This window comes from Chiloscyllium punctatum, chromosome 8 (assembly GCF_047496795.1).
Source record: "Chiloscyllium punctatum isolate Juve2018m chromosome 8, sChiPun1.3, whole genome shotgun sequence".
In the NCBI taxonomy this organism is placed as follows: Eukaryota; Metazoa; Chordata; class Chondrichthyes; order Orectolobiformes; family Hemiscylliidae; genus Chiloscyllium; species Chiloscyllium punctatum.
The window spans coordinates 16,015,148-16,042,653 of record NC_092746.1 but is presented as its reverse complement, the minus strand read 5'-3'; the positions used below and the strand labels follow the sequence as shown (position 1 = coordinate 16,042,653).

General features: G+C 40.8%; 1 protein-coding gene across 2 annotated transcripts in view; it reads left to right on the top strand.

The window, feature by feature from the left end:
- The window catches only part of ankhb (ANKH inorganic pyrophosphate transport regulator b), a 121,428-nt gene that overhangs the window by 21,977 nt on the left and 71,945 nt on the right, over positions 1-27,506 (top strand). For both annotated transcript variants that reach the window (XM_072575190.1, XM_072575189.1), the window contains exons 2-5: positions 13,280-13,496; positions 17,890-18,008; positions 20,671-20,754; positions 22,887-23,057. In XM_072575190.1, the coding sequence (XP_072431291.1) occupies positions 13,280-13,496; positions 17,890-18,008; positions 20,671-20,754; positions 22,887-23,057 (591 nt within the window). The remainder of the gene's footprint in view (positions 1-13,279; positions 13,497-17,889; positions 18,009-20,670; positions 20,755-22,886; positions 23,058-27,506) is intronic.

Below are 27,506 nucleotides of genomic sequence, written 5' to 3'. Positions count from 1 at the left end.
TTCCATGTCCTTTTTGACAAATTAAAAATGTTACTATTGGTCTTTCTTTGTCCCTTTCAATAACTCACAAATATGACCAGTACTGATGATTGCACAATGTTAAACATTATTCATGATTTAGATCCTAAAGAATTTCATGCCCAAATCTAGCAAGATCTGGCAATATCCAGATTTGGGTTGACAAGTGGCAAGTGATTTTCGTGCCCCATAGTGCAAGGCAATGGTGGTATCCAATGAGAGAATCCAACCATTTGGCTCTTGACATTCAATGGTATGATTACTGAATACTCTTTATTAACAACATGGGGATTATCATTGATCAGAAACTAAACTGGTCTAGCTATATAAACAATGGCTACAAGAACAGGTCACTGAATCCTGCAGTGAATAATTCACCTTCTGACTCTCCAGCCTGTCTGCCATCAAAAATGCATAGGGCAGGAGTATGATCCTCCCCACTTGCCTGGATGTATGCACCTCCAACAGCACTCCAGAAGCATGACGCCATTCAGGACAAAGCAGCCCACTTGATTGGCACCACAGCAATGCTCACTCACTCCCTCCGCCGCTGACACTCAGTAGCAGCATGTACCATCTACAAGATGTATTGCAGAAATTCACCAAAACTTCTTAGACCACAGTTCCAAATCCATAAGTTGCTACATCTAGAAGGACAAGGGCAGCAGATACATGGGAATGTCATCACTGCAAATTTCTCTGCAAGCCATTCACCATCCTGACTTGGAAATATGTCACCACTACTTCAGTGTCAGTGGGCTAAAATCCTGGAACTCCCTCCCTAACTGCTTTGTCAGTCTACCTACAGTAAATAGACAGCAGCAGTTCAAGAAGGCAGCTCACCGTTTTCTCAAAGGCAACTTGGGATGGGCAGAAAATGTTGGCCCAACCAGTGACATACACGTTCCATGGACAAATTTTAAAAATGACCCGATTGCTCTTCTACTGAGACTGCTTCACTTCCTAAAGTTCAATATTGTCTTGCTCATTGAATTTGCTATGTAATGTCCAAAGTTTTTCTCCTGAATGCATTTTAAGAGTTTTATTCCTTCTTTGGTTTTAGCACTATTTGTGTTTCATTTTAGAGTCAGGGACTGGGAATTCATGTGCATAGATTTTCGAAGGTATTTAACAAATCATAAGAAATCATGGGTTTCATAAATAGAGGCATCAATTTCAAAACTAGGAAGTTATACTGAACATTGTATTAAATTCTGGTTCTGGTCTAAATATTCTGGCCAGCATTCTATAGACTTGAAGCTGCTGGAAATGGTGCATGAGAGATTTACCACATTGCAAAATTCATTAAAGTTGGAGAAATTGGAGTTGTTGTTTTTGGAGTAAAGGAGATTTTGCTAGAGGGGTCCAAGATTGTGAAAAGCTGCCATGAAAACCATGCTGGAGAAATTCAACACATTTTGGTAGTGGGGAAAGAAAGTTAATATTGAGTTCAATATAGCTCTTGTTATCTGTAATATTTTGCTTTGATTAAGGAAAAGATGTTCCCATTAATTAATGGTCCAGTACTAGGGAACAGATTTGAATGTGTAACCGGACTTTGCTAAATGTTCTGATGTCGTACTTGGTCAAAAGCTACCTTGATGTCCAGACATTAATGTTTGTTTTTGTTTTCTAATCAAACTTTTCATAGATGTTGTTACACATCTGTAAAGTGAGTGGGACTTAAACTTGTGCCTCCTGCCTCAGACATAGGAACACACCACTGTGTCACACCATATGTCTTTTTATGCTTTTCATTGTTTTTCTCTTGTGCACCAATTTCTGTATCTAAATGTGTTTTTTGGTCATCCTTTGTCGGCCTACTAATCTTTGTAGCATTGTACAACTTTTGACTGATACTTCCTTAACCTCCTTGAAGTAGCCACAAATGGTGTAACCTTCTCAAAGTCTTTCCTTTCACAATGGAATATATTTTTGCTGAGAGATATGAAATATATCTCAACAGTATGATAGTTCAATGGTTAGCAGTCCCACCGTCCAAAGATGAGCAGATTAGGTAGATTGGCTGTGGTAAATTGCTCTATAATATCCAGGGATGTGCAGGCTGGATGGGTTAGCCATGATAATCTCGTAGCCCTGAGTTTATGGTAGGGGAGCTGGGTCTGGGTGGGATGCTCGTCAGAGGGTTGGTACAGATTCAATGGGCCAAATGGCCTCTTTACACACTGTAGGGATTCTATGATCTTCGTAAATATGTTACTGCACCCTACCATCTTGCATTTGAATCTACTTTTCCATTCTACTATAGCAAACTCTGTTTAGATGCCCTGGTAGTTGCCTTTATTTAAATAAAGTTTTGAGTTTCCAACCTACAATTTTCGTTCAAACTGAAAGTGAAATTCTAACAAATTATGATCGCTCTTAACAAGAAGATCTGTTCTCTTCTGTTGAGATCATTACTTAACTTCATTTCATTACGCATTACCAGATCAAAACTAGCAGGTTCCTTGGTTCCAGAATTCATTGTTCTAAGAAACTGTCCTCAACATACTCTTTGGCAAATGGGCCCACAGATGAGATCAATTTGATTCATCTGTACTAGTGCAGGTTCCTTAGTCCTAGAGATGTACGACATGGAAACAGACCCTTTGGTCCACATTGATGAATTGGTCCAGATTTCCTCAACTCCTCTAGTCCCATTTGCCAGCATTTGGCCCGTATCCCTCTAAACTTTTCCTATCCGTATACCTATCCTTTTAAAGTTGTCATTGTACCAGCCCCTCCACATCCTCTGGCAGCTCATTCCATACATGCACCACATGCTGCATGAAACAATTACCCCTTAAGTCCTTTTTTTTAAAATCTTTCTCCTCTCACTCTAAACCTTTGCCCTCTAGTTTTGGACTTGCCCACCCCAGAGAAAAGGCTGTCTATTTATCCTATCCATGCCCTTCATGATATTATAAAACTCTATAAGGTCATCCCTCAGCCTCTGATATTCTAGGGATAACAGCCCCAGCCTGTTGAGCCTCTCCCTATTCCTCAAACCCTCCAACCCTGGCAACATCCTTGTAGATCTTTTCTGAACTCTTTCAAGTTTCACAACATCATCCCGATAGGAAAAAGACCAGAATTGCAGGCAATATTCCAATTGGCCTAACCAATGTCCTGTACAGCCACAACATGACCTCCCAACTCCTGTACTCAATACTCTTCCAATAAAGGAAAGCATGCCAAATGCCATTTTCACTATCCTATCTACCTGTGACTCTAATTTCAAGGAACTGTGAAATGCACTCCAAGGTCTTTTTGTTCAGCAACTCTTCCCAGGACCTTCCCATGAAGTGTCTAAGTCCTGCCCTGTTTTGCCTTTCCAAATGCAGCACCTCACATTTATCTAAATTAAACTGGATCTGCCACTCCTTGGCCCATTTGCCCATCTGATCAAGATCCTGATGTACTCTGAGGTAACCACCTTCACTGCCCACTACACCACCCCAATTTTGTCATCTGCAAACTTTCTAACTATACCTCTTATATAAATGATTTGGATGTGAGCTTAAATAACAAAGTAGTGGACTCAGCCCCAATTTTTGTGGCACACCACTGGTCACAGGCGTCCAATCTGAAAAACAACCCTCCTTCAATACCGTCTGTCTTCTACCTTTTTAAGCCCGTTCTGTATCCAAATGGCTAGTTCTCCCTATATTCCATGTGATCTAACCTTAATACAGTCTACTGTGAGGTACCTTGTTGAATGCCTTACTGAAGTCCACATAGATCACATCTACTGCTCTGTCCTCATCAATCCTCTTCATTACTTTAAAAAGTTCAATCAGGTTAGTGAGACATGATTTCCCATGCACAAAAAATATTAATCCCTAATATGTAAATCCTATCCCTCATGATTCCCTCCGACCGCTTGCTTATCACCAATGTCTGACTTACCAGTCTGTAGTTCTCTGGCTTTTCCTTTAAACAGTGACAACACATTAGCCAACCTCCCGTTTTTCAGCACTTCACCTGTGACTATCCATGATCCCAATATCTCAGCAAGGGGCCCAGCAATCATTTCTCTAGCTTCCCACAGAGTTCTCGGGAACACCTGAGCAGGTCTTGAGGATTTATCCACCTTCATTCATTTTAAGACATCCAGCACCACAATTTCGTAATATGGATAACTTTCAAGATGCCACAATCCTTAATGTGTTCATAAAATCCCTTTGGATTCTCCTTAGCCGTATTTGCCAATGCTATCTCATGTCCCTTTTTTGTTTGCATTCCTGATTTTTCTGTCTAGTATACTCTGACTACCTTTATACTTTTCTAAGTATTCACTCGATCTCTGCTGTCTACTCCTGACATATGCTTCCTTCTTTCTCTTGACCAAATCCTCCGTTTCTCCAGTCATCCAGGATTCCCTACTATGTACCAGCCTTGCCTTTCACATGAACAGGAACATTCAGGCCTTCAATTTAGAACTTCAACCTTTAGATCTGGTCTATCCTTTTCCATCACTATTTTAAATCTAATAGAATTATGGTCACTGGCCCCAAAGTGCTCCCCCACTCACACCTCAGTCACCCGCCTTGTCTTATTTCCCAAGACTGGGTCAAGTTTTGCACCTCTCTAGTGGGTACATCCACAAACTGAGTCAGAAAATTTTCTTGTACACACTTAACACATTCCTCTCCATCTAACCCCTTAACACTATGGCAGTCCCAGTTTACATTTGGGAAGTTAAAATCACCTACCATAACCACCCTATTATCCTTACAGATGACTGCAATCTCCTTACAAATTTGTTTCTCAATTTTCTGCTGACTATTGGGGGGTGCGTCTATACTACAATACTGAGGTGATTATCCCTTTATTTCTCAGTTCCAGCCAAATAAACTTGCCTACATGTATTCCCAGGAATATTCTCCCTCAGTACAACTGTAATGTACAAAAATGCCACTCCCCCCTCCTCTCTTGCCTGCCTTTTTTTTTAATCTTTCCTATAGCATTTGTATCCCAGAACATTAAAGTGCCAGTCCTTTCCATTCTTGAGCCACATCTCTGTAATTGCTATGGTAGCCCAATGCCATGTTCCTAACCATGCCCTGAGCTCAACTGTCTTCCTGTCAGGCCTCTTGCATTGAAGTAAATGCAGTTTGATTTATAGTCCTACCTGGTTCTCTACTTTTGTTCCTGCCTGCCCTGACTGTTTGTTTGTTTGTTTGTTTGTTGACTCACTCCCTTTCCCAACTGTTCTTTCCCTGGGTTCCACCCTCCCATCTCACTAGTTTAAATCCTCCTGAGCACTCATGCGAATCTCTCTGATTAGTCACCTTTTCAATTCCAGTGCAATCTGTCCTCCTTATACAGGTCGACCCTAGCAGAGATTCCAATGATTCAGAAATGTGAATCCTTCTCCTCGGCCACGCATTCATCTGCTCTATCTTCCTATTCCTACCCTCACTAGCTTATGGCATCAAGGATAATTCAGATATTACTACCCTCGAGGACCTCCTTTTTTAAAAATTCTTGCCTAACTTCCTGTATTTTCCCTTCAAAGAATCTTATCCTTTTTCCTCCCATGTTGCTGGTTCCAATGTGTCCATCGACCTCCTGCTGGTCCCACTCCCCTTTTTAGAGAATATTCTGCACTCTCTCCATGATATCCTTGATCCTGGCACCCTGGAGAATTTCTCACTGTTGGCTGATGAAACGTCTGTCTGTACCTCTGACTGGAGAGTCCCCTGTCACAATTGATCGCATGGAACCTGACGTATTCCTCGTTACGTTAGAGCTAGTCTCGGTATCAGAAACTAGCTGTTTGTGCTGTTTCCCTGAGAATCCCATCACCCCCTACATTTTCAAAACAGCATACTTGTTTGAGATGGGGATAGCCACAGGAGACTCCTGCACTACCTGCCTACCTCTAGTGGAGTTAGCCCCTCTACCTGACTCTGTATTGCAGCTTTTCTCCCTTCCTATAACTGCCATCCATCACACCCCTACTCCTGTAAATTCCTTACTGCCTCTAACTGCCACTCCAACTGATGCATGCGATCTGATTGGATTCACAACCAAACACAATTACTGCAGACATCGTCATCAGTAACATTTGAGACTCTCCCTGATCTCCCACATTTGATAGGAAGAGCACATCACTTTACATCACTTTGCACCTTAACAATCTGTAGATCCAGAAAATAGCATTGTCTTACTGCTCCATGCTAACTTAGTACTTGTGTTTTCGATTTTTAAACTTTAATCGAGACAGATCTCAATAAAACATAATCAAAAAGAACCCACTCTAATCACTATTTTTGATTTACAATGAAAAAGAACAACAAGGTTACACTTATAAACTACGCACTTATCTGCTCCTGTGCTGTGGGCTCCCCTACAAATTCTTCCAAGGTCATCTGTAATTTTTCGCTGTTCCTAATTTTTCTTAGACTCACTCCAATGTCCAGAATTACTTGAACTCCAATAGCAAAGACAGTAGCTGTACAGATTTAGTGTGTCAGACTGCAGTTGCACACTGTCTCGCCCAATCTGTCTCTTTTGACCATTTTAAAGTGCCGTTGTTTTGATCATTTTTTTTCCCCCCAAAAGTTCCAAAACAATGCAACAGCTTATAAAACAGTAATTAAAGTTCCTGGAATTGGAAGTAAACCAGCTCCACCTTAAGTACCTCAAAACAGAGCAGCTCTTACAGCCACAATTTTAGCCATTCTCCATTTTGGATTACCCAGAATCCATGCTGTGGTGTTTGCAGAAACATCCAAAAATCACTGTTAACATCTAGTCTTTAAATTTATACTTTACAGTCTGGTAACCTGGTATCACAAATGCAAAAATCCACACTGGTGCAGTGACTCAGTGGTTAGCAATGTGGTCTCTCAGCGCTTGGGTTCAATTCCACCCTCAGGTGTCTGTTAGTGTTGAGTTTGCATGTTCTCCCAGTGTCTGTGTGGGTTTCTGCCAGGTGCTCTGGTTTACCTCTCGATCCAAAGATATGTAAGTTAGGTGGGTTGGCCATGCTAAATTGCCCATTTTTGTTCAGGGATGTGTTGTTTTGGTGCATTAGGTATGGGAAATGCAAGGTTAGGGGAATGGGTCTGGGTGGGGTGTTCTTCAGAATGGCCTGATTGGATTTTTTTTAAGATCAAATTTAGTGTAGGAGGTCAAGCTTCTGTGCAGCATGACTATTTTACATTCCTGATGAAGAGCTTTTCCCGAAACCTCAATTGTCTGCTCCTCAGACCTGCTGTGCTTTCCCAGCACCATACTCTCAACATTTTACATTGATTACTTTTGAGAATAAATGCAATATAGTACATAAGGAAATAATTTTGTTTTAACAACTAATTTCACATGGTATTTTGCTCAATAGCCTAAACACTGGACGTGAGTTTAGGTTTCAAAACAACTGGCTCACCACCCATTACCCTTTGACCACGTCTATAGCTCTGAGCAATGACATGGGAGATTTTTATTTCCAATAAAAAGTGTACCCCCACCCAGCTGCTCTGAACCAGCCTTGATCCTCTCTTGCAGTAATTTTGAATGTTACATGAGCACTCTTTTTGGTTTGTGACTTACAATACTGTGGATACCAAAACTGTAGCAATTCAAGAAGGCAGCTCACTATTATCTCCAGTCTCTGCATGGTCTTTTACTAACTGTTTGAATTTGCTCAAGTGAAGTGTTTCTGCCTTGGTTATCAGTTTCATGTAGGAAAACATGTATAACATGTACCACATTGACTTGTGGTGCTACTTCTCCTCAGACTTTCCATGTATATAAAAACATTTGGTTTTAAGTTTGCTTGCAGGGCTGGAAGGTTTGTTTTCAGATGTTTCGTCACCATATTAACTAACATCACCAGTGAGTCTCCAGTGAAATGCTGGTGTTATGTCCCACTTTCATTTATGTGGCTTAGTTTCTTGAGGTGGGTGATGTCATTTCCAGTTCTTATCTGGATGGTAGATGGGGTCCAAATTGACGTGTTGATTGTTGGAGTTAGAACATAGAACATAGAAGAATACAGCGCAGTACAGGCCCTTCAGCCCTCGATGTTGCGCCGATCAAAGCCCACCTAACCTACACTAACCCACTATCCTCCATATACCTATCCAATGCCCGCTTAAATACCCATAAAGAGGGAGAGTCCACTACTGCTACTGGCAGGGCATTCCATGAGCTTACGACTTGCTGAGTGAAGAACCTACCCCTAACATCAGTCCTATATCTACCCCCCCTTAATTTAAAGCTATGCCCCCTTGTAATAGCTGACTCCATACGTGGAAAAAGGTTCTCACTGTCAACCCTATCTAACCCCCTAATCATCTTGTACACCTCTATCAAATCACCCCTAAACCTTCTTTTCTCCAATGAAAACAACCCCAAGTGCCTCAGCCTTTCCTCCTAGGATCTTCCTACCATACCAGGCAACATCCTGGTAAACTTCCTCTGCACCTGTTCCAGTGCCTCCACATCCTTCCTATAGTATGGCGACCAAAACTGCACACAATATTCCAGATGCGGCCGCACCAGAGTCTTATACAACTGCAGCATGACCTCAGGACTCCGGAACTCAATTCCTCTACCAATAAAAGCCAGTACGCCATATGCCTTCTTCACAGCACTATTTACCTGGGTGGCAACTTTCAGAGATCTGTGTACATGGACACCAAGATCCCTCTGCTCTTCCACACTACCAAGTATCCGACCATTAGCCCAGTAATCCATCTTTTTGTTACTCTTACCAAAGTGAATCACCTCACACTTAGCTACATTGAACTCCATTTGCCACCTTTCTGCCCAGCTCTGCAGCTTCTCTATATCCCACTGTAACCTGCCATATCCTTCCTCACTGTCTACAACTCCTCCGACTTTCGTATCATCCGCAAACTTGCTCACCCAACCTTCTAACCCTTCCTCCAGGTCATTTATAAAAATGACAAACAGCAATGGTCCCAAAACAGATCCTTGCGGAACACCGCTAGTGACGGCACTCCAAGATGAACCTTTGCCATCAACTACTACCCTCTGTCTTCTTCCAGCCAGCCAATTCCTAATCCAAACCTCCAACTCACCCTCAATGCCATATCTCTGTATTTTCTGCAGTAGCCTACCATGGGGGACCTTATCAAACGCCTTACTAAAATCCATATATACCACATCTACCGCTTTCCCCTCATCTACCTCCTTAGTCACCTTCTCAAAGAATTCAATAAGGTTTGTGAGGCACGACCTGCCCTTCACAAAACCATGCTGACTATCCTTGATCACATCATTCTTATCCAGATGTGCATAAATCCTATCCCTTACAATTCTCTCTAAGACTTTGCCCACAACAGAAGTGAGACTCACTGGCCTATAGTTACTAGGATTATCCCTACTCCCCTTCTTGAACAAGGGAACCACGTTTGCTAGCCTCCAGTCCTCTGGCACTACTCCTGTCGACAAAGAGGACACAAAAATCTAGGCCAATGGCTCTGCAATCTCCTCCCTTGCTTCCCAGAGAATCCTAGGATAAATGCCATCAGGCCCAGGGGACTTATCTATTTTCACCCTTGCCAGAATTTCCAACACCTCTTCTCTACATATCTCAAAGCTATCCATTCTACTTATTTGTGCCTCAGTATTCATATCGACAACAATGTCCTGTTCCTGAGTGAATACTGACAAAAAGTATTCATTCAGCGCCTCCCCAATCTCTTCAGCCTGCACACGCAACTTCCCATTACTATCCTTGATTGGACCTATTCCTTCCCTAGTCATTCTTTTATTCCTAACATACCTATAGAAAGCCTTAGGGTTTTCCCTAATCCTACCAACTAAGGACCTCTCATGTCCCCTCCTTGCTGCTCTTAGCTCTCTCTTCAGGTCCTTCCGGGCTACCTTATAACTCTCAATCGCCCCTATTGAACCTTCACGCCTCATCTTTACAAAGGCCGCCCTCTTCCATTTAACAAGGGATTCCAACTCCTTATTAAACCACGGCTCCCTCACACGACCCTTTCCTCCCTGCCTGATAGGTACGTACTTATCAAGGACACTCAATAGTTGCTCCTTGAACAAGTTCCACATATCAATTACGCCCTTGCCTTGGAATCTACTTTTCCAATCCACACATCCTAAGTCATGCCTCAACGCATCATAATTTCCCTGCCCCCAGCTATAACTCTTGCCCTGTAGTACACACTTATCCCTCTCCATCACTAGAGTAAAAATCACCGAATTGTGGTCACTGTCCCCAAAGTGCTCACCTACCTCTAGTTCTAATACCTGGCCTGGTTCGTTACCCAGAACCAAATCCAGTATGGCCTCACCTCTTGTTGGCTTATCTACATATTGTGTCAGGAAACTCTCCTGCACACATTGCACAAACACTGACCCATCTAACGAACTTGAGCTATAGCTTTCCCAATCAATATCAGGAAAGTTAAAGTCTCCCATAACAATCACCCTATTACTGTCACTCTTCTCCTGAATCATCTTCGCAATCCTTTCTTCAACGATTCTAGGACTATTAGGAGGCCTGTAAAAGACTCCTAACAGGGTGACCTCACCTCTCCTATTCCTAACCTCAACCCAAACTACCTCAGATGGCAAATCTTCGTCCATCTTCCTTTCCACCGCTGTAATACTATCTTTGACAAGCAAAGCCACACACCCCCCTCTTTTACCCCCACCTCTGACCCTACTAAAACATTGAAACCCTGGAACCTGCAACAGCCAATCCTGTCCCTGATCTAGCCACGTCTCCGTAATAGCCACAACATCGAAGTCCCAGGTACCAACCCACGCTGCGAGTTCACCTACCTTATTTCGTATACTTCTGGCACTAAAGTATACACACTTCAAGCCACTCTTCTGTTTACAGGCACCCTCCTTTAAGATTGATACCATATTCATAACCTCCCTACACTCCAGGTCCTGCACCCTAAAGCTACAGTCTGGGTTCCCATGCCCCTGCAGAGTTAGTTTAAACCCCCCCCAAGAGCACTAGCAAACCTCCCCCCAAGGATACTGGTGCCCCTCAGTTTCAGGTGCAGACCATCCTGTTTATAGAGGTCCCACCTTCCCCAGAAAGAACCCCAGTTATCCAAGTACCGAAATCCCTCCCTCCTGCACCATCCCTGTAGCCACGCATTTAACTGTTCTCTCTCCCTATTCCTCGACTCTCTATCACGTGGCACGGGTAACAAACCAGAGACAACAACTCTGTTCGTTCTAACTCTGAGCTTCCAACCTAGCTCCCTAAAAGCCTGTCTAACATCCTCAGCACTCCTCCTACCTATGTCATTGGTGCCAATATGGACCACGACTTCAGGCTGCTCCCCCTCCCCCTTAAGGACCCGGAAAACACAATCAGAGACATCACGTACCCTTGCACCTGGGAGGCAACATACCAAACGTGAGTCTCTCTCGTTCTCACAAAACCGCCTATCTGTGCCCCGAACTATCGAGTCCCCAATTATTATTGCTCTGCTCTTCTCCACCCTTCCCTTCTGAGTAGCGGGGACAGGCTCCGTGCCAGAGGCCTGAGCCCCGTTACTTACCCCTGGTAAGTCGTCCCCCCCACAAGTATCCAAAACGGTATACTTGTTCTTGAGGGGAACGACCACAGGGGGTCCCTGCACTGGCTGCTTCCTCCCAGCCCCCCTCACTGTTCTGGTTAGAATGCCTGACCTCTAGGAATTCAGCTTGTCCTATGATGGGTGTGTTGTTCCAATCAAAGTGGTGTCCTCCTTCATCTGTATGTAAGGATACTAGTGTGATATTGGGTCATATCTTTTGGCGGCTAGTTATTGTTCATGTATCCTGGTCGCTAGTTTTCGGCTTGTTTTTCCGATGCAGCTCAGCGAGCAAACTTGCAACCAGAACCTCAATGTGAGCTACAAATCTTCTCAAAAAAATCACAAATATTGAAGATGTTTAGGTCAGTAAAGAAATCAGTAACTTTGTACATAGCAAGATTGAACTTCCCAGTTGCACAGTTGATTCTACAGCTGTTCTTAATATAAGCTAGAAACCTCTAGTAAGAGGTAAGGGAAGACTTGTATTAAGACTGTAAGTATTGGCAACCATTGGTCTTGAGGTTAATTGTGGTCTTTAGAAAGCTTGTCCCACTCATTGGTTTTATCAATGGAACTGCACACTGATTTCCTGCACTTTCAATGTTAGCTCACGTGTTTGAAGAGCAGAGACACTGTGTCTTGCATTTGGGTGGGAATGGTGCATCAGTAATATAAGTTGCCAATTGAAGTTTGAAATCTCTCAACACCAGGTTCTAGTCCAACAGATTTATTTGGATGTGCTAGCTTTCAGAGCGCTCCGAAAGCTCTTGCTTCCAAATAAACCTGTTTGGACTATAACCTGATGTTGTGATTTTTAACTTTGTCCGCCCCAGTCCAACACCAGCACCTCCACATCAATTGAAGTCTAACTTAGTAATTATCCCTGTCCACAGGAAAAGCAGACAACCAGCTTTCTGGATTAGTGGTGCTGGAAGAGCACAGCAGTTCAGGCAGCATCCAAGTGATTTCAAAGCTACTTGGATGCTGCCTGAACTGCTGTGCTCTTCCAGCACCACTAATCCAGAATCTGGTTTCCAGCATCTGCAGTCATTGTTTTTACCCCTATGAGACAACCAGCTTTATCAAGCTCTGTTTTGATGCTCAACTAAAGCTGGAAATCTATCTTCAAATGTCTATTGTAAGCATACTCGATCAAAAGGTTCAACACTTCTCAGGATTTGTTCGTGAACTTGTAGTGCGTAAAATTACAAAACAATTAGCTGCAGCAGGAGAAAGTGAGGCTGCAGATGCTGGAGATCAGAGTCGAATGTGGCACTGGAAAAGCACAGCAGGTCAGGCAGCATCAGGATGAAGAGCTTATGCTTGAATGAATTGCAGCATGGTATTTTACAAGTCACAAATTGCATTGTGTGGAAGTTAAGATATAAGACTTCTTTGTGAAACTAAGGATCTGTTACTGTTACATTTGGAGGCTATTTTGAGGCTTTTCTCACTATTGTGACAAGTTATTCGCAGCACGTTTGAAAGCTGACTCTTGGGTTGGCTCATTCTTGCCAAGCAAGTTGAACGCCTTGTGCAAAGCTGATTTGAAAGTAAACTCTCCTGGGTCACCATACCACAGGGACTCTTAATGTTGTGAGGTTGTTCACGCTCAAAGTAAGATCACGTTAAAATCTATTGAATTGACATTGAAGGCTAACTTTATGGATTTCACACTAACTGCTTCTTTCTCATCTTCTGTCATTCCTGAATAGGCACTAAACAGGGGTATAGCAGCTGTTAAAGATGATGCCATTGAGATGCTTGCTAGCTATGGGCTGGCCTACTCCCTCATGAAGTTCTTCACTGGACCAATGAGTGACTTTAAGAACGTGGGACTAGTGTTTGTTCACAGTCGGCGAGATAGAATCAAGGCTGTCCTGTGCATGATCACAGCTGGTACTGTGGCTGCCATCTTTCACATTCTAATAGGTAACCTTCTAACTTCATATTTGAGATGTGATTTAGAAAGTTTGGTTAATTATGTTAATTGTGAGAAATATCAAATGTCTGTTTTAAACTTGATTTGGAGATGCCGGTGTTGGACTGGGGTGGACAAAGTTCAAAAATCACAACACCAGGTTATAGTCCAACAGCTTTAATTTGGAAGCACACTAGCTTTCGGAGTGAAGCTCCTTCATCAGGTGATAGTGGAGGGCTCGATCGTAACACAGTTACAATTGTGTTACAATTGAGCCCTCCACTATCACCTGATGAAGGAGCGTCACTCCGAAAGCTAGTGTGCTTCCAATTTAAATCTGTTGGATTATAACCTGGTGTTGTGATTTTTGAACTTTGTCCACCACAGTCCAACACCAGCACCTCCAGATCTCTCTATCTCCAACATTTTTAAATTTTATTTCAGATTTCTAATATCCACCAGGTTTTGCTTTTCTATGTTGGTGTTGGACTGTCTTGCATGCTTTTTAGTTTCTTAAAATCTCACTGAATTCTTTTATCCTGTGCATGCGGCATTGTCCTGAAATGAATCCTGAAGAAGGACGCATTAATAATATTTTCTAGAACAGGTTACAATACTTGGTATTTATGTAATGCCTTTAATGTAATAAAATGTCAAAAATTCACAAGCTTCTCCAACAACATTTGACACACTGATGTATTTGAGCAGAGGTAGTAAAACCGCTCAGTTGAGGAGATAGATTTAAAGGAGGGAAAAGAAATAACTACTTAACCTTCACAGCATGACTAACAATGAAGGGGTGATTAAAACCAGGAGGGGAGAGCTGGATTTTCAACAAGTAAAAATGAAGGAATATAGTTATCTCAGAAGCTGGAGTACATTAGAGTGAGAGTGAACTGAGGATTAAAAAGAGGGCATTGATGGCAAGATTGTGACCATCTAAGATTGGCAAGCTGCTTAGCTGGGAAGCATTATTGGTCAGCTAGCATAGGGGTGGTAAATGAACAGGATAATAGGACTTGGTTTCCTGCCAATATGTCTCAATCTTCCTGGTTCACCAGAAGATCTGGTTGCAGCAGAAGAGAGCCATGGAATGGCACTGCAGACTGTGTCCAGTGCAGGTAAATGGTAAATGATGACATATTCTGCATTGCAGGTATGAGTTAGATTGACAAGTTGGTGGAATGTGCAATAAAAGTGGGTAGGAGCACTCAATTAATATGGTCATTAATGCATACACCAGGCCTCTTGTCTATTTCTTTAGTTGCATTGCCTGTATAGGTGTGTCACAGGAATCTACTTCCTCTGTGGTACCTATCTTTCATAAGAGTTAAGCTTGGAAAAGGCATAATAATCCTTCATGTATCTGTTGAACAGTCCAGCTGTAAGGGTTTCCCCCTCAGCGCTGCTTGATGCCTAACTTGTTTTGTCCTGTATGGACAGAAAGCAAAGGCTGAGGAAAGAAGAGCAGGTATTTGTCTGTTCACCACTGCCAAACTGGAGGCCTTTGCGCTGTATAGGGGCAGGACACTTACTCAGACATGGAGTTTTGAGTGGCAGACGTGGAAAGTGATGAAGATTTTACTTAACTATCAATAAAAAGATTATTTCCCATCTCTCTGCACATCCTGTTTAATATTCATGCAGCCAAAACTAGTTTTCCTGCTGTAGAGAGTCACTAATGAACCTTCTGAAAGCTCCTCTGGTGGTGATAGTCCAACCTCAAGTCATACAACTACCATATCTACCTGGATGAGAAAAATCTTTCCATCAATCTCCTCTAAGCCATTAGCTCCTCACCTTTTAAAAGTCTGCTCTTTAGTCTTAGACATACCTGTCGTAGGGAAAGGATTCTCATGATCTACTCAGTCTATGCACTTTATCATTTTGTAAACATCGATCAAATTTGCACTCAGCTTCTTCTGCTCCAGGGAGAACAGCTTATCCAGTCTCTCTCAACTAAAGTCAGTTCCGCATCCTGGAAACATCCTGATGAATCTCCACTGCAGTCAAAACTTTCTGATGGTGTGGTAACCAGCCTTGCGCACGGTATTCTGCATGTAGCCGAACCAATATTTTCTAAAGTTGTAACAAGGTGTCTTTGCTCAGAAGTTCTATGCCTTGGCTATTGAAAGCAAGCATCCCACATACCACCTTTAGCATCCTAACTGTGCTGATTATCTTCTGGGGTCTATGGACTTGTACCCCATTTTGTACACCACTTGTACAATCCTTCTTCTCAGTACTCCCTAAAGACCTACCATTCATTTTGTATATGAATTATCTTCCATACTGATGATCCCTACCACCTGGAAGCTGGAGGACAGAAAACACGGCACTGAAAGTGCCTGTTCAAGTCGCACCTCATCCTAATCGAGAATTACAACACCATTCCTTTATCGCTGATGGATCAAAATCCTGAAATGCTGGAACAGCACTGCGGGTGTACTACACCACGTGAAATGCAGCAGTTCAAGAAGGTTCACCACCATCTCTCAAAAACAATCAAGTATGAGTGATAACTGCCAGTAGCATTTGTTGCTCCATGGATGCAAGTACATGGTTTAGTACATTTCTTGGGACCTAGCTTTCAATGCCAACCTAAACTAATAAGGTGAAAATTTCTGCCAACCAAAGGGCTATGTTGAGTTTGGCATGTTTTCCCCACATTTCCAATGAATGCAAATGCATCACAAACAAATTTGAGGAAAGTGCACAGGAAATGGCAGCATTGGTATTCAGTGGGATCTTGGAATGCAAGCCCATAGCTCCCTGAAAGTGGCAACACCAGTAGATAAGGTGGTAAAGAAGGCAATGGTTGCCTTCATTGGTCTGTGGATTGAGAATAAAAATTGGCATGTCATGTTGGAACTGTACAAAACTAGATCAGTATTGTGTGCAGTACTGGTCATCACACTATAGGGCAGAGGCTGTGAAGAGGCTACAAGAGGTTTACTAGGATGCGGTTTGGATTTGTGTGTATTAGCCATAAGAGGTTGGACAAAATTGGATTGCTCTTGTTAGAGTGTCGGATGCTGAGGGCCAACATTAAGAAGTGTCTAAAGTTTTTGGGACGAGTGGTTAGTTGTATGCTTGGTCGCAGTCTTTTTTTTCCCAAGGGTGGAAATGTCAAGTACTAAAGAACATGGATGTTAGGTGGGTGAGGAAAAGTTCTTTTTTAACACTGTTACATGTCTGATGCGTGCTGCCAGGGGACATCATAGAAGCAGAGACAATAGCAGAATTTACGACAGATATATTAACAGGCAGGGAATAGAGGGTTATGGACTATGTGCAAGCAGATGAGATTAGTTTTGAATAGCATCATAGTTGGTACAGACCTGGTGGGCTGAAGGACCTGTTCCTGTGCTGTACTGCTATAGGTTCTATGTTAAATCACAATACATGATTTTTTACAGAATTCTGACTTGTTAGGACAGAAGAATGGCTGCCTTGCATGATCGGAAAAAATTAGTGTGGGTACAATAGAGGTTGCTATTTAAAATAGTAGTACAAGGGTGCAGAGAAGTTAAAAATCACACAACACCAGGTTATAGTCCAACAGGTTTAATTGGAAGCACACTAGCTGTTGGAGCAATGCTCCTTCATCAGATGGTGAAGGAGCGGCGCTCTGAAAGCTAGTGTGCTTCCAATTAAACCTGTTGGACTATAACCTGATGTTATGTGATTTTTAACTTTGTACACCCCCGTCCAACACCGGCATCTCCAAATCATGGGGACAGAGAATGTCACTTTACCACTGGCCATACCACTGTTGATCTGATTAGGATATTCAGGATCAAACAGGAATTTGTTCCATTTTGCAACATGATTAACACTTGCTTTCTGATAAACATGAATACTTAACAAAAAGAATATACAAGTTTTTTTTTTGTTGATTTTTAAAGTTGTCAATCTATTCTATTTCCGTAAACTGTCATATGTTGCATGGAACCTAATCTTTAAGTACTTGCAGGCTTTTATTTACAGAAACATTGTGTACCATGCAAGCCCAACAGAATAACCTTTTGGCTTGCGTTAACAATGGCTACTCACCACCTTAAATACAGTAACTCCCAAATAATGTATAATTAATAAATGAGGAGATGACCCTGGTTTGAGTCTGTATCCTAGACTCGTGTGTGTATATAAGGGCAAACTATTTGCCATACTGATTCCTTCACTGCAGGGTAATCTTTAGATATTTTGACTGTCACATAGCTTTAGGTACAATTTCAATACTGTAATAGACTTTATAGCTAACAGACTATATTTCAAAGACTTTATTTTAAAATGGGGTTAGAGAAAATGATCCTTCAAACCTTTTATAGTTGGTCAGTCAGCTGTTAGCTATGACTTTGACTGTGCTCAATTTAATACCTTTTTATTTCTGTCTGTTTTTAGCATATACAGATCTGGGATATTACATTATTAACAAATTACATCATGTGAATGACTCTGTGGGAAGTAAAACAAGAAAGGCCTTCCTATACCTGGCTGCCTTCCCAATGCTGGATTCCTTGGTAAATTAAGGTCTTTAATTTTATGATGTGTTGCTAAAGCTTTTGTATTATGCAGTGAAAGGCAAATATTGATCTTTCTTATGAACCTATCATTATGTGACCAGCAGTGTGCTACAAGGAATTGGTGGTTGAGCCACTGCTTTTTGTCATTTATAGAAATGATTTGGATGTGAATATCGGAGGTGAATCTCCTCTGCACCCCATCCAGGGTATTTTTGTAACTGAAAGCCTGTGTTCAGTTTACCACAGGGTTTTGTATTGGGTCCCTTGCTGTTTGTAGTGCACATTAACAATCTGCACACAAATGTATAATGTTTAATCAGTAAATTTGCAGATAACATGTAAATTGGTGATTTAGTAAATAGTGAACTGGAAAACCTGAGATGCAAAGATGATTATAACCAGGCTTTGAGTCGGGGCTTCCTCCCCGGATGGGTGCAGAAGTGCCTCAGCCCAATGACTGCTAAATGGCTGCAGGTAAACCAACTAAAAGGAGACAGACTTGCTCCCCAACATTTCAGCCAAAGAGAGTGCACTGCATCTGTGTAAAATTCTGCCAACTGGTGTCTGATTAGATGCTGACACATGTAAAATAAGAGCAAAATGCCACCTCTTCCGCACACAACATCTCCACAACTTCCCAACTCCACAGCATCTTAGTACATCGCACTACTCCAGTATCACTTCTGTCTCTGGTTGCTGCTCAGGAAATTCCCTAATTTCTTGTGGAAAATGCAAGTCATTCAATGTCACCTGTTTATTAATTCCCTCTGCAAATGTTTCTGCGATATATATGCTACAAACCTGATTCAGTTCTCTTCATTTATACTGCAGTTATGCTAGAATATGTTTCAGATGAGCATTGACTGGGTGTACTTGTCCAGGAATGCATTGTACCCTATTAGTTCCAGAACACTCAGAGTACAGGTGCAAGGGAATACACCTGGGGATATTTAAAATCTGACTAGGATCGTTGACAACGTCCGGAAAAAATCATTTTGTGCTATACAAGAGGATTTTTCTTGAAACTTTAAAATGACTGCAGTATTCTAAAAGCACATTCACAAATTGGGCTTGCTTGATAACCATAAGTTATTATCTCATTATGACCACTCATTAGGACATGTGCACGATTATGTAGACAAAGCAGTTTAATGTACTTTCAATGGATTAAATCTCAATATATGAACAGTTTTGTGTTGGAGCCCTGGAATTATTTATAATGCAAATGGCAAAAGATGGTTGGAAAAACATGTTACAACTGTAAGTAGAACGTTTGTTCATGCAAACCTGGGAAGATACTATATTCTGTATCCTGTTCAGGCTTATCTAATCTGCACTTATTAGAGTGATTCTCACGTGAAAGCATGTGAAGAAATTTTGTATAACTTTGAATTTTTGCTTGTGCTGACAGGTTCAGGATTTGTGATTCTTACATAATGGTGTTTATGATCGATGGGCTTGATCATTATAGAATGCAGATTTCATACAAAGTTTCATACTTTCATACACAGTTTCAGCAAGATAATAATTTCACCCGTTATACTGAGACTCAGGAATTTCAGTTTGGCAGAGTTCCGATAACCCTTTTACAGGATTGAACTAAGATCTGTTTAGCTTTGTTTATTTTTCTCTTTCCCTAGAGCTTTCTTTCCCTGCTATATCATAAAATCTGATTTTATGAATGTTTTCCAGGACCTCAGCTGACCTTATCTATTATGTTGGCATTGAATATGAGGTGCGTGACAGGAGAGCTGAGCACTGTTCTCACCTGCATTCACTTGCCCAACTAAACAGTTAGATGTATACAGAAACTCATTCAACTCTTTTACTGTTCTTGGAGTTTTAAGTACAGTGTAGTCTCTGCCAAACAGGGAAGGGAAAATACAGGAGAGTTTCAGGTTGGAAATAATCCTTGATTCGATTAGTTAGGTGGTTATATTTGACTGGCGAGGATGCAATGTGCCAAAGGGCCTTTTTGCTGTGCTGTAGATCCCTACGACTGTATGAAATTTACTGGCAACTGGCTTTATTGATGGGAAATATTCATCCTGGAGTTCAGTTACTAGGGGGGTACTGCAAGGATCTGTTTTGGGTCCACTGCTGTTGTCATTTATATAAGTGACATGGATGAGAGCATAGAAGAATGGGTTAGTAAATGTGCAGATGATACTAAGATTCAGAGCTATTTATCAGTTTGAGGTGGTTGAGCAAGAAACTAAGGAAAACAATACAGCAAGAAAATGAAGGAAGTCTTGCTTTCTTCCTCCCACCCTACAACCGCAATGAAAAAGAAGACCTTAATGACCTTTTGCTCTGGGCAGAACAGTTTTACATAAATGGATTTGCTATCCATTCCAAGATAGTGGAATCAAAGGTTATGGAGATAAGGCAGGAAGAGGATACTGATTAGGAATGATCAATATGATCAGCCATGATCATATTGAATGGCTGTGCAGGCTCGAAGGGCTGAATGGCCTACTCCTGCACCTATTGTCAATTGTCTATCCCATTAGCATCAATGGGAACTGGTTATGCAATGGTTTGAATGTATAAGTCTATTTGTATACCCAACAGTTGGAAGCTCATCTTGTATTGCTGATCTTCAATGGAAATGTGACCTGAATTACTTGTATTTAACACCTTTTTGTTTTGTTTTTAGGCATGGACCCATGCTGGCATTCTGCTGAAACATAAGTACAGTTTATTGGTGGGCTGTGCATCTGTTTCAGATGTCATTGCTCAGGTAAAGATCATTGATTTCTGCCTTCAAAGACTTGGGGAGAGGAAAAGGGGAAAATAAGGTTTTAAAGCTTATTATCTGCATTTAAATCAATTCTAATTATATTCTTGCCTTGAATTCCTTCATAAGGTTCTTCTGGTGTATGAGCATTATAAGTGGAGTGAATTTAAAAAAATTCAAAGATTTCAATTATGCTTTGTTGGACAGCTGTCTTAACCAAAATACACACCCATTGTAACTCAGTGATCATTCTGAATTCGAAGTTATACTTTTGTACTCTGGAAATATGGAACGGTCAGTTTAGTCACAGTATCCTGGGCTTTATTAGTAGGAGCATAGAGTATGAGAACACAGTGGTTATGCTGAACAAAACACTTGTTAGACCTCAACAGAAGTATTGTGTACAATTCTAGGTTCCGTACAGTAAGGGTGTGAATACGTTCAAGAGAACACAGAGGAGATTGACAAAAATGATTCAGTTATGAGGGTAGATTGAGGAGGTTGAGACTGCTTCCTTGGAGTGAAGACGTCTAAGGGGAGGTCTGAAAGAAGTTCTCAAAATCATAGAGTTCTGGGTAGGGTAGACAGGGAAATCTGTATTCCTGCTTGTAAAAGGATCGAGAATGAGAGGGCACAAGATGTGATTTCCAAAAGTGAAACGTCTTATTCACGCAATGAGTGGTTCAGGTCTGGAATTCAGTGCCTAGAAGTTTGATAGGCAGAGAATCTGTTGAGGCATTCAAGAGGGCGTTTGCTTTCATTCAAACAGTAATCAATGTTCAAGGGTATGGAGAAAAGGCAGGAGAATGGCATTCTGTTATAATACTTGAAGAGCCAGTGCAGATATAATGGTCAAATTCTGTGAAACGTGCCAAGAGGCAAGTTGTTATTGGATATAAACCACAGATTCTCATTGTTTGAATGTGTTTTTAAGGAGCAACTAATGTTTCATTTAAGATCCTTTCTGTAGAATAACACAGTAAATGGCAGGGTTGTGCTCAAAATTCAACACTGACATTGCATAACCAATACTGAATGTAAACATTGGCCTTTCCTTGAAGTCGGAATTGAAAGTTTTTTAACATTTTTGACTAAGAGACCTGTACAAGGAGTGAGGTATAAACAACAAACCGGAAAGATTGTGACTTTGAAATGGTGTATTAGTTATATGTATGAAGGAAAGAAACCAATTTCACAGGTTATTGAGCCGTTCTTTCATTCTTAAGAAGTGATCAAAAGTGATGAGAAATCTTTAATACTCCTAATAAAAATGTAAAGTGTTCTGAATTTGAGTCATTGCTATTGATTTGGATGAAGGTCAATTTGATTCTTCTTTCCAGAATATGAACTTTAATATCTTAGTACAACATCTCCTCTTATGATCCTCAACAACTATTCCTGACAGCTGAGTTGAGCCATTGATCATTTTCTTTAGCACAATATGATTTCTGAATTCTGTCTTAAACTTACACTTTTGAGCTTTCCCCTTCACATACAGCTGACTTAGATTAAGTATTGTTATGTTATTGTTTTTACGGAGTGTCTTCTACACACTTCTAAAAAATCTATAAAACTCATTTTGAATACTCTCTTCCTATTATTCATCCTTTTACTGCTCGCCCTGTTAACATGTGGATCATGCTTGTAGCTGTCCTCTATATTGCCTAACTGTGCATCACTCTACAACTTTCCACTTCATCACACAAAGAGAAGAGAAAATCAGGATGGAATCCAAAGGTTTAAAGCAGCAAATTGAGAGAAGGAAAGCAGCTGGCTAGGTGAATGTTGACCTGTATTGCACCTGATGTGTAAATCCATATGATGCAAGTGGAAAGATGTTTCACTTCCCCAGAACTCAGTCAATAATTCTTAAATGGCACTTCTGTTGCCATTATCATAGTGATCATATTGACCACTCACATTTATGTAACACTTCCAACATAAAATGCTCCAAAGTGTTTATGTAAAATGTAGTCAGTTAATGGAATATAATTAACTTTGTTAAATCAGTATTACAAGAGGTTGGTAGCCAAATGATTTTTGCATTTGTGTGCTTATTAACATGTGCTTCATATTCGTTTAACTATTGCCAAGCCAGAAGCTGGTGTTTCACTTAATCTTTATTTTCTTTCCAGATTGTATTTGTATCCATTTTGCTGTACAGTCATCTAGAATGCACAGAGCCTCTTCTGATTCCAATTCTGGCCTTGTACATGGGAGTGATGGTCCGTTTTACCATGGTGGGGCTTGGATATTATAAAAATGTACATGACATCATTCCTGAGAGAAGTGGACCTGAAATGGGGGTAAATATCAAGCAAACTTAGTTAGCAACAGGAAAAGATTTTGAATAGTATAATGGGCATGGTAGACTGAACATTGAATGGCATAATATAGAAAGTGTTAAAATGGCCTTGTGTATCAGTATGAGAATCTTTTGGACAGCAGGCTTCAACTCTGCTTTACAGACACACGGCTGGACTTTGCAATGTTTTAATGAATCTGATGTTCCAGGTTTGTAATTATTTTATGGCTTGTGGGATAATTTCTCTCTCAGCTTCAAGTAGCACTTTAACATCGTCCTAAAGTCACTGAGATGTACAACACAGAAGCAGACCCTTCTGTCCAACTTATCAATGCCGACCATGCAGTCCCATTTGCCAGCACTTGGCCCATATCCTTCTCAACCCTTGCTATTTGTATACCCATCCAGATGCCTTTTTAAATGTTGCAATTGTACCAGCCTCCACCATTTTCTCTGGCAGCTCATTCCATACATGCACAACAATCTGCATGAAAACGTTGCCCCTTAGGTCCCTCTTGCATCTTTTCCCCCTCACCTTAAACCTATGTCCTCTAGTTCTGGACTTGCCCACCCCAAGGAAAAGACCTTGTTTATTTATCCTATCCATGCCTCTCATGATTTTATAAACCTCTGCGATCACTCCTCAGCCTCCGATGCTCCAGGGAAAAATAGCCCTAGCCTATTCGGCCTCTCCCCATAGCTCAAATCCTCCAACCCTGGCAACATCCTTAAATCTTTTCTGAACCCTTTCAAGTTTCACGACATCCTTCTGATAGGAAGGATACCAGAATTGCACGCAATATTTCAAAAGTGGCCTAACCAATGTCCTGTGCAACCATAACGTGAGCTCCCAACTCCTATATCTCAATACTCTGACCAATATTCTAGTCTTTGTATTATAAACTGACAAGAATCCGAGGAACCTCGCTTATCTGAATGAGATGGGCATGCACTGTTTCGTTCGGATAATTGATTATTTGGATAATCAATTTTCCCTTAAACAAGGGAAGCCATACTGGTCTAGTGCTGTGCTCCACCGGAGAATTTGTTTAAATCTATAATTTTAATGAGTCTGCTCTTTAAACAAGCTAGTCTTTGCATTCTGCAAATTACAGGTTAAACTGAGAAGGACTAACCCCTTCCTATCACATAAATACTCTAAGAATTCCCAGCATTAAATAACGTCCCGAACAGTTTCTCCAATCGCAAGAGCATTTGTCAGTTTCCGGGCACTGTGCTGTGACAAAGACCGAAGCACTGCCTCGCGCGTGTGTTTACTTTCTCGGCCATTTTCTTTTTCGAAACGGCCTGGTAAAGTGACGGGAATACTGTAAAACACTTACTCTTTGCAAAGGGCTGTGTAACTAACTCTTAACTAAAAATTATCCAGTTGTTTATGCTTGAGGCGCTTGTGTTTTGGCCAGCGTTTTTGCATGTTCTTCAGTACAGGTAAATTGAATACACTTACCTGTTTGATATAATGTTTTTGCGGGACCTTGATATCATCTTTGGATAATCCAAAATTTGGATAATCGATTTTCGGATAATTGATGTTCCTCTGTAGACCTCTTTGCAATTTATATAAACCCAGCTTAAGATGATGCAAATCTTGTGTCAGTGCCAAACTTTCAAACATACTCTGCACTAAATGCAACAGCTGTCATCATTCTGAAACACTAGGCCAATTCTGTTTTGAATTCATACTGTGCTAACTGTTTGATGCAATCAAAGTGTTTAGAGGATAGGTCTGTCATTTTATTTGCTTGTTTAAAAACAGCGTATCAATTCACATGAGATTATCCAACTTGGCTGCCAGTTAAATTTCTCAGCAATTTTAAAAATAAGGAGCAGATTGTTGTCTGTCTAAACATTATTTAATTTATCCATAGACTTAGTTAAAAATCATGTCAAGGCATTTCTCAGAAGCGTTTAGCTAAAAATTTGACAGCAATCCAAAGGTGGTGATGGAGATGGCCAAAAAACTGAGTCAAAAAGGTAGATTTTAAGAGGCATCTTAAAGTAGAGCGGGAGAGCAGAAGAGATTAATGGAGAGAATCCTAGTTTGAGGGAACTAGGTAGTAGAAAGCATAGACCCCATTTGTCGAGTAAAGGGAGGTGAAATTCACAAAAAGCCAGAATCAAACAAGCAGAGAATTCAGTTGTAGGGTTGGACGATGCTAGGAACAGAAGGGCTGAAACCATAAAGAAATATAAACCTCAAGTTTTATACTTGAGGTCATGAAGATTGGCTAGCAAAGTCTATTGAAGCTGGAGGGGACAAGCATATGGTATTGGGTTTCAGTGGTAAATGAACTGCGATGATGGAAGTGGTGTGTGGAGGAATTATTTGTATTGTTATGCAAGTAGAAGTAGGCTGTCTTTGTGGCAAGAAAGATATGTAGGAAGAGGAAATATATCAGAAACTAAGGTTGAGGTTAGAAAAAGTACTAAAATTGTCAACAGTTGAATTGAAACTCCCAGATGATGTCTAGGGAATGGGATGGAATCTTTGTTCATGTTACTGGGTTTACAATGCGGGCCGGAGACAATGGCTTTAGTCAACCCAGTGATTAACTGGAAGGAAATTGCAGCTCATACAAAAATGTCTCGCACAGATTCAGACAATATAGGGATGAAAAAGGAGGTTATATTAGTGACAAAGGCATCAATGGTAGAGATGAAAAACCTGTTGAATAAATGCATGGATTCAGAAGGCATGTGGAAAATAGAATCAAAGATCTGTTAGGACTTTGGAATCAGTTATAAACAATTTGGGGATGAGTTATTATTCCATGACTGGATACAAAGAATAATTACAGTACAGATGGAGCTCATTCTACTTGTTTTCCTCTCTCTAAGAGCATTTTAGCTATTCTTGTTCCCTGTACTTGATTCTGTTGACCTGTAATTTTTTTATATACGTTTGTTTTGAAAGCTACAGTTTAGACTTCACTGTACTCTCAAGCAGTACATATCAAACACTTGCTATGTAAAAATATCAAGTCACAATTTAAGAATATATTCCTAGTCACTTTAACTGCTGTGCTCCATTCTTTGACTTTTTTGCCAGTGGAAAGAATAGCTTTGTAAAAACAATGACTGCAGATGCTGGAAACCAGATTCTGGATTAGTGGTGCTAGAAGAGCACAAGAATAGCTTTGTATACTCTGTTCAGACTTCTCATAGTTTTTAATATCTTTTATCAAATCGCTTGTCAATATCCTGTTCTAAGGAGAACTGAACCAATTGCTGCAGTCCAACCATGGAACTGAAGTCCATCTCCCCCCAAAACTATTCTCATCATTTTGTTTTCTGCATCATCTCTAATACATAGACCAAAATTGAACACAGTGCTCTAGTTGAAAGCAAATCAGTATTTTTTTTAAAAAACTGAAATGGAAACTGTTGGATAAAGTCAGCTGGTCTGGCAGTGTTTGTGGAGAGAAAGCAGAGTTAACACTAAGTCCAATGACCCTTAACTCGAAGCATTTAGCTCTGCTTTTCCTCCCACAGGTGCTGCCAGATCTGCTGAGTTTCTCTAGCAGTTTATTTTTTTTGTTGCCTCAGATTTCCAGCATCCACAGTTCTTTGTTTTATTTCAATGTTTTATAAAGTTATGTTATAACTTCCTTGGATTTGTAGTCTACACCTTTTTATTTGTGAAACCCCAAATTTGTAAAAGCAAAATATTCCAGATGCTGGAAATTTGAAACAAATGTTGAAAATGGTGGAGAAATCCAGCATTTCTGAAATTCTATTTTTGACCGGGTAGATGTTGAGAGGATGTTTCATCTCCTGGAGGATCTGAGAATGGCAAGGTAATACAACCTGAAATGAGGGTTCTCCCATTTAAGATGAAGATGAAAAAATACTTCTCTCATAGGGCTGTTTAATTGTTGGATTTCTTTACTTACGAGAGCAACTGAGTAATTGAATATATTCAAGGCTGAGTTAGACAGACTTTTTATCAACCAGACAATAAATGGTTAAGGTGGCAAGCTGAAATGTGGAGTTAAGTTCACAGACAGATCAACCATGATCTTATCAAATGGTAGAGCTCTGTAGGCTTGGGGAGCCAAATGGCTTACTCCTGCTATTGGTCACTATGTTCTGATGTCAAGCTGCACCTGTACCCTTTTTGATATTATCTCCTGTTGTTCTCCCTAGCAGAATTAATCAGTTTTGTATTAAATTTCATATGCCACTTCTCATTCAATCAGCTTATGTCCACTTGAGGTTTATCACTGTTCTCCTCATGGTATCCAATACTTCCAAATTATGCCATATGTAAACTTTGAGATTGCGCTTTGTGCACCATGTTGTGAGTAATTAATCCAGGGGTTGTGATGGTGTAGTTGTAGTGACATCAGGTAATCATGCAGGAGTCCAGGCTAATGCTCCACGGACATGTGGTCAAATCCTACCACGGTAATTAATAGATTAGAAATAA